This window comes from Glandiceps talaboti, chromosome 5 (genome assembly GCF_964340395.1).
Source record: "Glandiceps talaboti chromosome 5, keGlaTala1.1, whole genome shotgun sequence".
Taxonomy (NCBI): Eukaryota; Metazoa; Hemichordata; class Enteropneusta; family Spengelidae; genus Glandiceps; species Glandiceps talaboti.
In genome coordinates, this window is record NC_135553.1 from 17,824,814 (window position 1) to 17,841,644 (window position 16,831).

The window sequence follows — 16,831 nt, forward strand, 5'->3', positions numbered from 1 at the left end:
CTTATGTTTCCTTTCTTATGTTTAAGTGCTCAGAGAGTCCACTCCAGTAATGATTACACTGGCTAGATCACACACATTCTCCATGTGGTGCTGCAAAATCATGGAGCCTCTTTTTACTCCAAGTTGTTCACACACACACACACACACACACACACACACACACACACACACACACACACACACACACATACACACACACACACACACACACACAACACAACACCCCAACCCATACACTTCATTGTATAGCACTACAGTCGTATTATGGAGTCGTTCAACAAGTAATCTTAAAATTTAAGCAATGATTAATTAAAACTTACTCATTGCACTGCCCATAACAGGCCATCCGATTGGTCCAGGGGGAAAACCAGCGGGTTTGATCATTCCATATAGGAGGTGACATACCAGCAGACCAAGCAATAACAATAGAACATATGTCGGGTTTGATAGTATACTAAGGAGATGGTCCAAGATTGCAGGAATCATTTTAGCTGGAAAAAAGAATAAACAAGAGTAACGTTATTGTTTCTCGACTAAAAAGATGATTGCGAAGACCAAGTAATACGCTGCTTTATTCATCATGTAGCATAAATGTTTGGCGTACAATTAGTAGTGGAAACGGAGCCCCTATCTTACTCCATTGTCTTCGCTGTATTTTACATGAGTTTGGACAAATAAAGTAATTAATGGGAGATACGAGTGCACTGAATCAGTCATTAAGGACTGTAGTCACTGTGGTTCAGTGAATGCCTCTAGTAAGGGAGCCTTCATTAATTACAGGGGAATCGCGCCTGGACTGTTGCAGGAAAATGGACCCTCCCCAAGTCCATTGTGCTAAAAAGTGAATCTCCCTCAATTTCTTTTCAATTAAGTATGACCCTCCCCTGTTCAAATATTTCAATGCAAAAACATGTTTTCAACACCGCCTCACAGTTGTTAGAGCTCAAGATAAGTAGTCAGGATCTTCTGGGTTCTATTAATCCCACTAGAGACAGGGTTATTTTTTTTCTGTAGTCAGATCCCGCCGCATTCATAGCCGTGAAGGGCATTTGTTGTTTCCCAACACTGCAAACACAATGAATTTGTGTTTGTATTAAATTAATGCCTGTGTTTGGATCTACTTGGCTGAGCTGAAGGCAAGAACTCCAAAAGACTAGATAAGCACACAACTGACAACCTCAGGACGGAGGTCAACATCACCACATGATCCCCAATATCTTGCCATGTTGTTTCCCGCTCCTCTCATGACAACCTACATTTAATTCACCACATTTCAGATGTGGTAGCGGTATAGGATTGGAACTGGTGGCAGCAGGTGGGATCATGCCAAAATCACAAATATAATGCAAAGTTAGACAAACAAATGAGTCAAAGTAAAATGTGACTCTCCCCTAGTTTCCATTCTCTAAAATATGGCCCTCCCCTGAGGATCAATTTGTGAAAAGTGTCCCACCCCCTAATAATATACTCATTATCAAATGGCTTTGCAAGGGTCTGTCACAGTGTGTATTTAAATAATGTAATCACATTGAGTGCATTACAAGGACATTTGATGAACTCATAGTTACCTAGATTATGAGAGAAGTGATTCAATTGTGAGTCACTATTTAAACGTGCGCAGTTTTCTCGTGTAAAGGGCGCCCTCTTTTGTTCAACAATCACTATACTTTACAATAATAGGATTTTATCACGTGGACATTGAAAATAAGTTGATTGTTTACACAAATTAATAAGCAGTCAATAAATGAAAAAGTACGGATACAAATAGACTGGCACCACTAGTCCTATGGGAGATTTTCTTGTTTCATAATCTTTAACTGTCAAATTTGGGGAAGTAAAATGTCATATTTTTTTCAAAAAATCCCCAATTGCTAGTAGCCTCCCAAGGAACTGGTGTCACTCACCCCAGTGCTCAGCGAACAAAGAGCGAATGTGAGACAGGTGCACAGATTACTTTAGCCAATCAGACGAGCGGGTACTACGACTAGTTTGCATATATACGTTCGGGCTATCGCCCTCATTAGCGACATTCGATCGCCTTTACAAATTACAGAATGGAAGTACCACCAGCTAGACTACGTCAGAGCCGACATTTTATCGACACACGGTTGTATAGTCTCAGACATACAGAAATATGTTACACTAAGATGTCAGAAACTCAAAGTCTATGATAATCTCTTGCGGTAATAATCATTAATGCCATTCTTTGATCACGTGATCACTTTCTGTAGTTGAATAATCTTACACGTGATGTAACCTTTTATATGTAGTTATATTATAGATGAATAAAGTTCAATAGTAGCTTGCTTGCTTGCTTGGTAACTTCTGCCACGTTTTCCGCTCTCTGGCCAATCCGCCATATAATTTGGTGCCGAGACCATTTCATTATTACAAAAATGCTATGACGTTTGTACATTGTATGTTAGTTTATAGATTGAGACAAATCTAGGTTTTGTTCAACCAAAATCTGTTATATGTCGCGACGTCCAGATGAACAAATAATATCTACATGCCTAGCTTATCGAGTAATGATTCATTTCAACATTACGTTAATACATACCTATGTACATATTAGTTTGTATCTCATGTGCGTCATTATTAACATTTATATTTGTTCGTGACATTCTTCGCGGGCCGGAGTATATGTCGGAAGCACTAAAATAATCTCTTGCGGTGATAAAGATAGTAATCATAAAAATGCCATTCCCTGATTATGCGATCATTTCTGTAGTTGAATAATCTTATACATGATGTAACACTTTTTATGCCCTTTATCTGTCATAATGTTGACACATTGTTTGACATGTACTGGATTAGCAGTCCTCTACCGGAGCTAATATTAAAGTTTGTGTAGCGGGTATTAACCAACTCCTTGTCTGAGTTGCCGCTGAAGTCAAAGATGCTGTCTATGGTGGAATAAATTCAATAGTAGCTTGCTTGCTTGCTTGGTTGCTTGCTTGGTAAACAGAACTTCAAGTGTTCCAGGACCGTGCACTGAAGGTGACATTCACAGAGGTTATATAACGAACAATAACAGTGGTTATTGATTGTACTTTAGTTTGTTTACCAATGCCAATGTAGCCTGTAGAGTGGAACCACTCCGATGGATTAGCGTTCAGTTTGGAACCTAGTACATCATGATAGACCGCATGCTTGGTGTCAATGGCGCATGGCGGCTGATGTTTGTACTCAATTCAATAGAGTTTGTACAATGAATAGTAAAAGGAATGTGTATAATGTATGCAGACTTGGGAGACTTACGAGGTCTAGATTATTTCAGTGTTTAAATAGTCAGGTGTGTACTAACGTCAAAAAAATTCAACTTACAAGTGGCAAAACAGGTGATCCCTACACTTTAACTTCTGTCGATTTTTTGTAATGTGTTTTTTACAAGCCTTACATACATACATACATACATACATACATACATACATACATACATACATATACATACATACATACATACATACATACATACATACATACATACATACATACATACATACATATACATACCTTATTTGATGTTGTCTCTCGTTGCTCGTATACCAGACTAGTGATCTCGTTACATGCAACTCGTCAGGTCCCGGTTTGTCATGTGACTATGTCATATGACCGTGTGTCATGCGACTACGTCATATGACCGTGACTCAATAAACCTATTATTACGTCATCCTAGGTAGTTTATTGTAGTTTATTATTGACTCAACGGTCATATGATGTAGTGACATGACCTTACGACGTGCATGTAACGACCGGGATAAATAAATCGATCGTCCGTTCAATCGATTGACCAATCAATTACATGCTCGCTGGACCCTGTGCTCAGACGAACGGAACCTATTACAAACAGAAGTAAACAACTGAAGTATGTGTTATACTCTCAAAAAGGGCAGCTGAACGGGGTTGTTTGAACTGACGTCACCAAACGTTACGTTACGTTACTAAGGCGGTATTCAACAGATATTATACACCCAAACCCAATAAGATGTCCAGCGTTGTTTACTTTAAAATGATGGACGGAGATATGGAAACGATATGTGGCAAGACAAGAGGGTACCTTAGGCTACTTAATAAAACGAAAGTTGCTCCATTGTCGGATTTTATTTGGTTACATTTAGACCCATGGATATACCCAAAAATGAAATGTACGTTACTATCCCGATGCCAAAGTAACTAGAGAATTGATAAGAAAATTGTACTGAAATATTGAAGGAAACCTAAGCGGTTTGTTTAAACAAGGTCACGAATATGCTAACTGGTTTAATCATGAAAAGCGATTCCCACATTGTTTCAAATATATGTCACAACTAAATTAAATTCATCTGTCTCAAAAAGCAAGGCAGAAAAAAACCTTGACGATCACAATATGATTGAAATAATGGCATCTCTGTTTGATGAACAATACATCATAACATGTTCGATACCATGAATAAATTTATAAATTCATCGGGTAGTTTATCAAAAAATGTATGCCATCTATAGGTATTGGTCAGCAAGTTTATGTCTTCATATAAAACATGTATGTACAGTACATGTATAACGGGTAACGCCAGTACTTGTGGGCTAGCATGTAAACAATAGGCTCCATGGGCATTTACATTTATATCACAGCAGATGACTATAAGTAGACAAATACCAGTACGTTGGGGGATTTTTTTTATCCCACTATCTTCAAACGTTTTGAATTTCGAGTGTTTTTCATTTCGAAATTTGCACAAAAGAATGTTTCTTTGTTTTTATCAAATAAAGAATGAAACAAGCCCAGAAACTTGAGAAAGTCTAGTGACTAAGGTACCGAGGTTATGCTGTTTACAATGTATCACAGTATATATGTCTATATCGAAAACTTTTTTGTTATTTCTTTTATTTAATAACACACATAATATAACGTAGTAAATATTAAAAGTACAATAAGATGAAAAGAACAAGTTTAAACAAAATGAAAATAAACTATAACAATCTAAGAATACAGTCATAATTGGGGAGAAATTGAGGAGCATGAAAAAACGATGTTGAAAGAGGCCTCACAATTTTAAAGCTCAAAGGGGAGGGGGTGGGAGCTGTGATTTGTTTGTATGTGTAATAAGAGTGATTAATGTCGGGTACCTTGTACGTTTGTCAAAAAAATGCGGATTCACAGCAACTCTGTACACTTCATTTACTTACCATATCGTTAATTACTAGGCATGCGCAGTCAATAGCCAAGAGAATGTGAGTGACTCTTATGTGAGTCATGCATACATTTCTAGGATGGCTGTGTAAATTCAGAACCGCGATGATTCAGACACGTACTGCAAGCATATTGCTAATTAAACAGGTCTTTTAGTTAGTAGAATAACATATGTAAATAACCAGACAAACAAATATAATACAGAACTTCTGTTCAAATCTGGTCCACGACATTATGAATATTATTCTAAGAATTCGATCGAGAATACTATTGTGGGGGTAGATTCGTGAGAGTGAAGGACAGACCAGACGTTACGTCACGGTACTAGAAAGCTACTGAAGAACTTTATTCAATCATAAGTATATATCAAGATTACATGATGCGTATCGATGTGTATCAATAGGAAATGATCACATACTTTGGAAATGGTAAATAGCAACATATGTTTGGGGAATTTATGATAAATGATCAATGTTAGCACAAGAGATTATTCAAGATTTTGAGTCTCCGACATGGTTTCCGACAACTATAATTTGGTCCCGTTCTTAGTCAGAGAAGGCCGAGCTCATTCACTTCATTAATAGTAGACTCTCTCACAGTCCTCGGAACTTCGCTTTACTAAAATCGACGCTAAATGAATTATTTTGTATACGTATGTACCGATACCATCTACATCTCCATCGTACTCGAACAACCTTGTACTGTGCGCCCTCATCGACCACATAGAGATATATGTTCGTTGACGTGTGACTGCGACGCTCCGTGTTATCGCGAAGTCGGGGCTTCGCGATATAATAACACGGAGCGTCGCAGTCACACGTCAACGAATGGTTATCTCTATCATGGTCGATGAGGGAGCACAGTACAAGGATATTCGAGTACGGTTAATTAGCTGGCATCGGTACATGCAAAATAATTCGTTTAGCTTTAATTTTAGTAAAGCGAAGCTCCGAGGGCTGTAAGAGAGTCTACATTAATAGTTACATTTAGAGGTGTTGAAATATCAACTACTGAAATATCAGCTACTGAGCAGAACATTGCTCTGGAAATCGCCGCTATAGAAATTTGATTGATTGATTGATTGATTGATTGATTGATTGATTGATTGGTTGGTTGGTTGGTTGGTTGGTTGGTTGGTTGGTTGGTTGGTTGGTTGGTTGGTTGGTTGGTTGGTTGGTTGGCTGGCTGGCTGGCTGGCTGGCTGGCTGGCTGGCTGGCTGGCTGGCTGGCTGGCTGGCTGGTTGGTTGATTGATTGATTGATTGATTGATTGATTGATTGATTGATTGATTGATGTCAAATGACCCCTTTCAACACTATAAACCCTATAATCTAACAAAGCGATATCTCAGAATACTGTAGCAGTGATCACCTGGTATACTTGTTTATTCGTTTCAGTGTTCGGTAGAGGCAAAGTTGTTGACTGACGCTCACACTACTGTAACATTAGTCAAAAACTAACATTCAAAGTTTGAGTTGATCAGTGTCGAAAGGTAGATAGAATACTTGTCTACTGTTTAACGCTTTCTTGCAATAACCTCGTATTGGCAAGAGCGGATAATTCCAGCTTCGCACTTCGGTACAAGCGATGGTGGATTCTGACCAGGTGGTACCGTGAAGATGGTGTTCTGGAACACGTTGACAAACATAAGGAACATCTCATTCTTGGCCAGAGCTTCCCCGACACATACTCTTCTACCAGCTGAGAAAGGTAGGTAACTTTCAGCTTTTGGGATTAGGGCGCCACCTTCAGTCAAGAATCGTTCTTGTTAAAAGAGAAAAGGAGGCGATAAGTGAACAATACAATATAGGATGTTTTCAGTTGTTCTCAGAGAGATATTTATTAGTAAACAAACCAACTTAGGTTTCTTGAAATACGTTTATTGAACAAGCATAGGCTGGACTTGGAGCCTCTCGGTGACTCTCATTTTTACGATGAAAATAAACAAGTTCTTTCAATTTGACATTTGTTGAGGTTCAAGGTTATAGTGTAAATTTCAAAATGTTTTATAAACTGAGTATAGTCGAATTTATGGTCTGTCCCAATCTGATTGAAATCCGATGTGGTGAAAGCGGCTAGATGTCCTTATTTACCTCTATTCATCGTGTTGTGTCGTTTGTTTTGTTCGGAGTGATCGCCGCCAACGATCACTCCGAACAAAACAAACGTCACAACACGATGAATAGAGGTAAATAAGGACATCCAGCCGCTTTCACCACATCGGATTTCAATCAGATTGGGTCTGCCCGTGCTAGTCTCATTACAGTTGCACATAGTACGACACAGCCTAGTATATACTCAACAGCCATAGTGTAGTGTAAAACCAAATAATTACACTATGACAAAAGCGTGTTTGTTTGTTTGTTTGTTATGTTGGTTGTCTAGAATGAAAAGTTTCAGTGATCTGTTGCACAAGTTAGATCTCGGGTGATTGCAAATCTCGCGTGGTTATCAGACATAATGTTCAGGAAAACAGGAAAAACTCCTCGATTGATGATAAGTATGTATGTATGTATGTATGTATGTATGTATGTATGTATGTATGTATATGTATATGTACGAGCATACAGTGTAGGAAAAAAAAGAGCAAAATTCTTAAAAACTGAAAAAATGGACACTTCATAATGATGGATTAAGTTTTCTCAACAACGCGTACGTTATTACTTTACATCAAGTGCTAAACATGATGATCAACATCAAATGTATTACAACTAGACATTAACTACTAACCAGGTCTGAATTCCTCTGGTTCCTTCCATTCTTTATCAGTCATATGTAACTTCCAATGGTTAATCATCACCCAAGTACCCCTTGGAAGGCAATAGCCACCTAAAAGCAAAACATTGATATTGCGTCGTTGTTAGCTTTTATTGGATGGTCACTACAACTAGGAATCACGTGACAACGCGCGTTTCATTGGAGGTGTTCAAGGAGGCAATATCACATGATCATGTTCTGTGAATATACTGAGTTACGCAAAACGATGTCACGAAACTGTAAATGAGAAAAAAAATTACTTTTGCTATGTCCTATTTAAGCTTCACCACCCTATCTTTCAACTTCACCTGTCAGAAATATGTGATAAAATAAGGATGCTATTGCACTGACCAACAGACGTATCGCATGTAGTGGTGTGCGGAAACCCAAATGGTGTCACCGTACGGATCCTCATGACTTCATGAACAACAGCTTCACAGTATGGTAGTTTAGACCGGTCTGAAAGACTACATCTACTCTCTTGACCAATAGCGTTGTCAATCTCCTCATGCACCTTGGTTTGTACATCTGGATAATTCACAAGGTAGGCGATACACCAGTCGAGGGAGTTAACCGTGCTATCAAGTCCAGCTGTAAAATCGATAGAAATTCAGTGATGGGAGTAGCTTTGCATTCACAGATTACAAATTTGATGCTATTGACAGTAGCGAAGACAGCAAGACTGATGATGATGATGATGATGATGATGATGATGATGATGATGATGATGATGATGATGATGATGATGATGTACATTGCCAGCAAAATTGATAGAAACTTAATGAACCAACGTAGATCGCCACAGAAATACACTACATATGCTATAAATAAGTTTCAACAGTACCTTAGTCATGTGCACGTGTGTGTGTGTGTGTTTGTGTGTGTGTGTGTGTGTGTCTGTGTGTCTCTGTGTGTGTGTGTGTGTGTGTGTGTGTTGTAGTTGTAGTTGTAGCAGTAGTAGGTGTTGTTGTGCTAACTTGTCATGGTGTAAATGTTGTGGACGTGTGGTTTTATGATTCGCTGTGGCTCCACTTGTCTGTATCTGTATCAACGTTGCATTTCTTTGCAATCATAAACTACACCATTCTAGTATTATACAAATAAACAAAACACATGATAAAATTCTTTCCCTACCTCCAAATACGTCACCTATGGTCTGTCTGATATGTACATCTGTGATTAATCCAGCATTCTCAGTTCCTTCTGCTTCAATCTGGGCGTGGAGGAGATCATCTATCAGGTCACGATGGTTGTCTAGGGATATTTGTAATAAATTATGGTTAGATATATCACGAAGTTTCCTTCGTGATGACGTGCAACCAAGATGTAAGAACCCACCCCTACCCCTACCCTGCCCCCACCCATAAAACAAGGAAAAATGAAAACGTTGTCCTTTGTGTAGGTTGTGTACAGGAGGACGAAATCTTAGAAAGTTTTTGAAGTAGAGAAACAATATGATGTTTCGAGTTTTATTTATTGGTGTTTTGGGAAAGAAGGGATACTCCATCGCTTCCGTTTCCTTCACAAACCTAAGGCAATATGATGACTATATAACAATGTATGACTTAATCATACGTAAATGTAATGACTTAGCATAAAACACTGACACGAGGTTTGACTTAATCATACGTAAATGTGTTGACTTAGCATAAAACGCTGACACTAGGTTTGACTTAATCATACATAATGTGTTGACTTAGCATAAACACTGACACTAGGTTAGCCTTAATCATACGTAAATGTGCTGACTTAGCATAAACACTGACACTAGATTTGACTTAATCATATGTAAATGTGTTGACTTAGCATACACACTGACACTAGGTTTGACTTAATCATATGTAAATGTGATGACTTAGCATAAACACTGACACTAGGTATGACTTAATCATACGTAAATGTGTTGACTTAGCATACACACTGACACTAGGTTTGACTTAATCATACGTAAATGTGTTGACTTAGCATAAACACTGACACTAGGATTGACTTAATCATACGTAAATGTGATGACTTACCATAAACACTGACACTAGGTTTGACTTAATCATACGTAAATGTGATGACTTAGCATAAACACTGACACTAGGATTGACTTAATCATTCGTAAATGTGTTGACTTAGCATAAACACTGACACTAGGTTTGACTTAATCATACGTAAATGTGTTGACTTAGCATAAACACTGACACTAGGTTAGCCTTAATCATACGTAAATGTGTTGACTTAGCATAAACACACACTAGGTTTGACTTAATCATATGTAAATGTGTTGACTTAGCATAAACGCTGACACTAGGTTTGACTTAATCATACGTAAATGTGATGACTTAGCATAAACACTGACACTAGGTTTGACTTAATCATACGTAAATGTGATGACTTAGCATAAACACTGACACTGGGTTAGCCTTAATCATACGTAAATGTGATGACTTAGCATAAACACTGACACTAGGTTTGACTTAATCATACGTAAATGTGATGACTTAGCATAAAACGCTGACACTAGGTTTGATTTAACCATACGTAAATGTGATGACTTAGCATAAACACTGACACTAGGTTTGACTTAATCATACGTAAATGTGATGACTTAGCACAAAACGCTGACACTAGGTTTGATTTAATCATACGTAAATGTGTTGACTTAGCATAAACACTAACACTAGGTTTGACTTAATCATACGTAAATGTGTTGACTTAGCATACACACTGACACTAGGTTTGACTTAGCATAAAATGCTGACACTAGGTTTGACTTAATCATACGTAAATGTGTTGACTTAGCATAAACACTGACACTAGGTTTGACTTAATCATACGTAAATGTGATGACTTAACATAAACACTGACACTAGGTTTGACTTAATCATACGTAAATGTGGTGATTTAACATAAACACTGACACTAGGTTTGACCTAATCATACGTAAATGTGATGACTTAGCATAAACACTGACACTAGGTTTGACTTAATCATACGTAAATGTGATGACTTAGCATAAACACTGACACTAGGTTTGACTTAATCATATGTAAATGTGTTGACTTAGCATAAACACTGACACTAGGTTTGTTTTTGTGTCAAAATTTCTTTCCTCATTTTTGTCCTTGCGGTGACTTTCTTTCTTCAATCTTAATTAATTCTGTACTTACCTTTAAACTGGTCAAATGTTTCCTTGTGTTCATCTATCATCTTCTGTTCGACTGTCAGAAATTTGTTGACTAATTTTCTGAAGTCCCGTTCACCGTTGGTCAGTGGAATGTATCGAGCCAGTGGGAAAATATCAACCAAAAGACCACTACCAGAAAAGATGTCTATGAATTCTCTGACTAATTCCATCATTGCTTTCATTTCAGGATCATCCTTTGTATACCTTGTCACAGATATTAGAATACGTATGAAAAAAATGAATAGTTGAGAGAAATACTGTAATGCAGACGATTAGGGAAGCTAAAGTGTTAGATTGTTTAATATAAATAGTTGATATTCTTTCTATACACTATCTCCTTTTCGTTTTACAGTCGTTGGTCAAAAAAAGCATTTGGTGTGGCTTGATTTTGTCGTCATGAATAAAACTAGCCCAGGGTTTTGGAGGCTGGTACATGATACGATATACAGTTGTTGATTAGTTGATTGATTGCTTGATTACTTGATCGCTTGCTTGCTTGCTTCCTTGATTACTTGCCTGATTGATTGTTTGTTTTATTAATTGATTGATTGATTGGTCGGTTGGTTGGTTGGTTGGTTGGTTGGTTGGTTGGTTGGTTGGTTAATTGATTGTTTACTTTATTGATTGGTTGATTGGTTGGTTGGTTGGTTGGTTGGTTGATTGGTTAATTGATTGTTTACTTGGTTGGTTGGTTGGTTGGTTAATTGATTGTTTAATTGATTGATTGGTTTTAGCATAGTAGAGAGGCCCGAGGGCTATGAAGTTTGGTACGGTCTAACTTTCCCAAATGACTTATCGTACAGCTCGGCCGCCACCGTCTTGTACGTGAACTTACTCTGCCTTTGATGGTTTCTTTCTCAAAAGCCAATTAACAAATTCATCTTCAACATTTTACTACTTTTCTCGTAGCATGTGTGAAATTTCGATATTGCAACCAGTCTGGAAATACTTACCTAGTTCCAAAACACAGATTACATATGACATTTGCCACCATTAAAAAGAGTATTGGTTTCGGATCAAGGGGTTCTCCAATATCAACAGCTTTCGTCAGCTGTGGAAGGGAATCTTCGTGTATAGTTCTTTCTAGACCTTCTCCACTAGCATAATTTCTGTATGTAATGTGAAAATTAGAAAGACATATAACGGCAACATATAGGATAACTCAAACGAATTGTCAGAATGGCAATATGTTGGACCAGGTGTTGTACTTGTCTGGAGTTCGAAGTGTTTGATTTTAGCTTGGTAATATTTCGAGTGGCTATAGCTAGGTCAATGTATTTCCGATGTCGTATTTCGAGGTCGTATTATCAATTTGTCTTTAGACTTGCCTTATTGTCACGTCCACAATGTGGTTTGCCAGGTTGCTGTATATGTAAGGTGTTTCAACTGTTTTATTATGTTTGCGCTTGTCACTATATTCATGAACAATGAATATGTTATTTCGAGGGAATACTATAATTTTATCTTTAGACTTGCCTTATTGCTTGGTGAACCAATTTTCTGTGATATTTCCATGCCGGTGTGAACTCTCCTGAAGCTATATCTCTTCCTCCTTCTGATAAAATGTCCACTGAGAAATAAATAAACAATTATTCTCCAATAATTTTCTTCGTTCAGCCAAGGATTGTACGAGTGAACTAAGGGGCGTTGTCACTACGAGTCGATAGACTCGTAGTGACGTAGACTTGAATTGTCGTGACGTAGCACGACCGGGTTATTAATCCATGTTTTTTGTTCAAAGACAATAACTTGGCTTGAGTATGGTATAATATACGGTATAAATAAGATGATGATGATGATGATGATGATGATGATGATGATGATGATGATGATGATGGTGATGATGATGATGATGATGATGATGATGACAAATGTAAAGGCTACCGTGTATTTCGTGTATTCGTAACTATAAATGCGAGATTGCGTGGACTAAATCCTTTGATTAATATCGTCTACTGAGCATAACTGTATACCTGTCGTCTCTATACCAGACATGTCAGTGTGTTCTAGATGACTGAAAAATCAAGTTGAATATATTAAACAAGTGTACGGCACGGAAACTTTTGTAAAACCTATTCAGTTAAAATTAAGAAGAAATAAGACGCCACTGTACAAAATTTTGAAATAGCGGTCAAAATCATAAACTTTGGGTTCTGGAGAGCCATTTCATGATTTACCATCACGTAAATGATAAATTATACATAAAAATCACATCGTTCACAAAATCCTGAATACAGTTTTACAGGCCAAGGTACACATCAATACGTAGAAATGTGGGAAATTCATTAAAAAGTAGTCATTCAACACAAAAAATGACATCCACATCCACAGGCTAAAATCTTGATATTTTTTATTCAGTACTGTAAAGATTTGAAGAACAAAGTAATTCACGGATAAAATGTCCCAAATGTACGAAAGATTCCAGTAGTTTTTTTTTTATCATGGAAGTAGTTTTTTTTTTTTGCTTTTTCTAAATGGTTTTCTTTGGGAGTAGTTTTAATTTCGTGGGAACATTTTTTATAATGGTACTGTGGTTTTTTTCTTACCATGGGAGTAGTTTTTATTTAAATGACAAGGTTTGAAGGTGAGAGATTTTCTAATGGATTACTTACGTGAATAAATAAAAGGTCGTCCAGCAAAGTCGTTCTGTTTAGTAACGAGAGCCTCTCTGACTAGTTTCATAGTATTCAACACTACACAGTGACTCAGTCCAATATTCAGTGTATAAATATCTCCGTACTGTTCTGATAACTTGGTCAAATTGATGTGAGGATCTTTTGCCATCACTAAATAAAAACACAATAAAAGGTCTCCAGGTGTCACATAAATAATAAAAAAACATGTATGTATGTATGTATGTATGTATGTATGTATGTATGTATGTATGTGTGTGTGTGTGTATGTATGTATGTATGTATGTATGTATGTATGTATGTATGTATGTTTGTATGAATGTATGTATGTATGTATGTATGTATGTATGTATGTATGTATGTATGTGTGTGTATGTATGTATGTATGTATGTATGTATGTATGTGTGTATGTGTGTGTGGCTGTCTGTGTGTGAGTGTGTGTGTGTGTGTGTGTGTGTGTGTGTGTGTACACATACATACATGCATGAATGGATGCATGCATGCATTTTGTTTCAATTGTACAAAACTCACTGTTTGTGTGTTGTTGCTGATTGAATTAGATGTTTTAACTACCAGCATTAGCTTCGAATTCCCGTCTGTCTATAACTCCCACAGGGTAAGAATTTTTGTGTGGAAGGAAATAAGGGTATTCATGTACCTATGTGTTTGTAATGCATGCACACAAGTGTGTACGAGTACGTACGAACGAGTATGGGCGCGTCATGTACACCTGTGCTTATGCATCACATTGTTTTTATGTACAGATTTCCCCGAAGTAAAGATTGGGTGAAACAAAATAATGTCTTGTCTTTACTACAGGTACAAAATGATTAATCACATTGTTTGCAAAGCATGTCATATAATATGTAAATGTACACCTACGCATTGCACTGCCTATAACAGGCCATCCTATTGGTCCTGGTGGGAAACCAGCGGGTTTCATCATTCCATATACCGTATGGATTACCAACGTACCAATCAGAATCAACAGGAGATAGGTAGGGCTTGATAGGACACTGTAGAGACATTCAACGACCGTAGACAGCATATTTGCTACAGAGAATACAGTAATACATGTATAAGGTTAGAATCGTTGTAAACAGAACAGTCTCACCGACATACTCTATGCCTCAATATACATGGATATGCGCATGTGCATCTTTCCCTTGCCTCTTTTTCATGATGCCGCCTGTAATTCAACTCGTTTCTCTGTTCCCTAAATTACATAGGGAGTGCCACGCAATCTTCAATGATATCGATACTTTGCCGTGCTTTTCATAAAGCCAATGATCTGTTCACTTTATATGACGACTGGCTATTCTACAAAAAACCAACCCTTTAATATCACCAGTCAAAGGCCACAACCTTCTGATAGAATGTCACTCGAACTGCCACAGCAAATACTTCGCTTAAAGAGCAGTGATACAAAGCTATACTCTATATTTGACCTAAATAGCAGTAAAAGGTTGATCCGATGTAAATGGATTTATAATGCTATGAGTGTCTGGGAGTAGAGCATGGCAAGGAGTCTTACAGCAAATATATGTCTAGTGTCTTAGTATACAAACGACATAACCAGAGTGCATGCATTGTTCATAGCAAAATAATTTTACGGCAGCATAGTATGTTTTCATGGTAACGGAAGGGTTATTCCAAGGACTACATAGTATGTTGTCATGGTAACGGAAAGGGTTATTCCAAGGACTACATCAACATTGAATGATATATAATATTAGCTTGTTGCCAGTGCGCGTTGTATTGTTTATTGTCAAGGTGATGTACCTAAGCTTGTTACGTACCTTCAATGTTGTTAGCTGACTGTTGCTGGAGTGAGTCCTACCAACACACAAGGCGTTCAAACGTCGATACAGTTTTGTGTTATTTAGTCTACCGAGCACAGCTGTTTGAAACCACGTACTACCCAGTTTTATACAACAGGGCAACCATAATGACGTCACAGTGTTGTTCAATATGCGAACGTGGGTCAAAGGGTTTACCATCAAATATTAAACTGCATTCTGTCTCTTTCACTCTGTCTCGCTGACTCTCTGTATTGCTCACCCACGAACAAAACTTTCGCTAAATTCTGTGTGTGTGTATGTGTGTTGGGGGGTGGGGGGGGGTGGGGGGGTGTCTGTGTCTGTCAGTCTCCCCCCCCCTCTCTCTCTCTCTCTCTCTCTCTCTCTCTCTCTCTCTCTCTCTCTCTCTCTCTCTCTCTCTCTCTCTCTCACACTTTTAATTTCGTCTGCCACTTGAGGGCGCTTAGTTCAACATTTACATTTGCAATGACATTGTATTGGTTATCTTCAGTGCAAAGTAGAATACGGCGACCCATCTTGCTGGTAAACATTCAATATAATAAGTGAATCAGAACAGATCTAACAAAGGCATAATCTAAGTTAATAAAAACGGTAATATAATACTATGAACACTACATACAGCAACATATATTATCAAATACATAACGCAAAATAAGATGAAGATAAAGTTACATTTCAGATACTGCCGATACTTCCAAATTGACGTGCGTAATATTATCAGTTTCCCTGCCTACAAATGTCTTCATAAAAACCTAAAAGAATGTGTATTCGCTTTCATTCGGAAGGAAAAGCCCCTACAACATAAAAAAAACGTGACGCTATCATGTGTAAGTTGCTTCTGTTGAAATAATTATCAATTTCGGACTTGTGCATTTCTGAAGTTGGCGCCATTTTACGCAGACACTTTATCCTGTGTTTTCAGTCTGTTTTACTTGTACTTTTTACTAGCAAACCAACTGACAGTGGTTTGCCCTGTCGTTTGAAAATAAAACTCCCTTTCATTTGATATTTGATAAACTTTAGGGAGCGAACAATTTTTTTTACGGCCGGGGGGGGGGGTTCACCTTAATTTGGGACTCAAAGAAGGGGGGGGGTCATCATTTTTACGAAGTGAATAAATGAAATCTATTTTGTACCCCAAAACAAACAATTCTAAAAATGTCAGATTGAAAAGTGGGGAAAAAATTGTTATGCATGGCACTAAAATACATATATTGTGCAAATAAAAGAGCTATTTTTCCTCACTGCATACTGGCTTTGTATTCACAGCAC

At 37.6% G+C, this 16,831-nt stretch overlaps 2 protein-coding genes across 3 annotated transcripts in view; both read right to left on the bottom strand.

The window, feature by feature from the left end:
- LOC144434878 (steroid 17-alpha-hydroxylase/17,20 lyase-like) overlaps window positions 1-16,831 on the bottom strand; it is a 112,868-nt gene that overhangs the window by 8,996 nt on the left and 87,041 nt on the right. The window contains exons 1-2 of one of the 2 annotated variants that reach the window (XM_078123393.1): window positions 3,517-3,792; window positions 321-491 (exon numbers count right to left, since the gene is read on the bottom strand). In XM_078123393.1, coding sequence (XP_077979519.1) covers window positions 321-486 — 166 coding nt within the window. In that variant the 5' untranslated portion in view covers window positions 487-491; window positions 3,517-3,792. Of the gene's footprint in view, window positions 1-320; window positions 494-3,516; window positions 3,793-16,831 lie in introns of those variants that run through there. The other variant, XM_078123394.1, reaches the window with a different exon arrangement.
- Window positions 6,497-15,667, bottom strand: LOC144435795 (steroid 17-alpha-hydroxylase/17,20 lyase-like). Its single transcript, XM_078124418.1, has 10 exons — window positions 15,539-15,667; window positions 14,622-14,792; window positions 13,718-13,891; window positions 12,582-12,675; window positions 12,059-12,214; window positions 11,089-11,309; window positions 9,065-9,184; window positions 8,282-8,521; window positions 7,904-8,002; window positions 6,497-6,937 (listed from the first exon to the last, which is right to left on the bottom strand). The coding sequence occupies exons 2-10, from the start codon at window positions 14,785-14,787 to the stop codon at window positions 6,690-6,692; spliced, it is 1,518 nt and encodes a 505-aa protein (XP_077980544.1). The 5' UTR covers window positions 14,788-14,792; window positions 15,539-15,667; the 3' UTR covers window positions 6,497-6,689.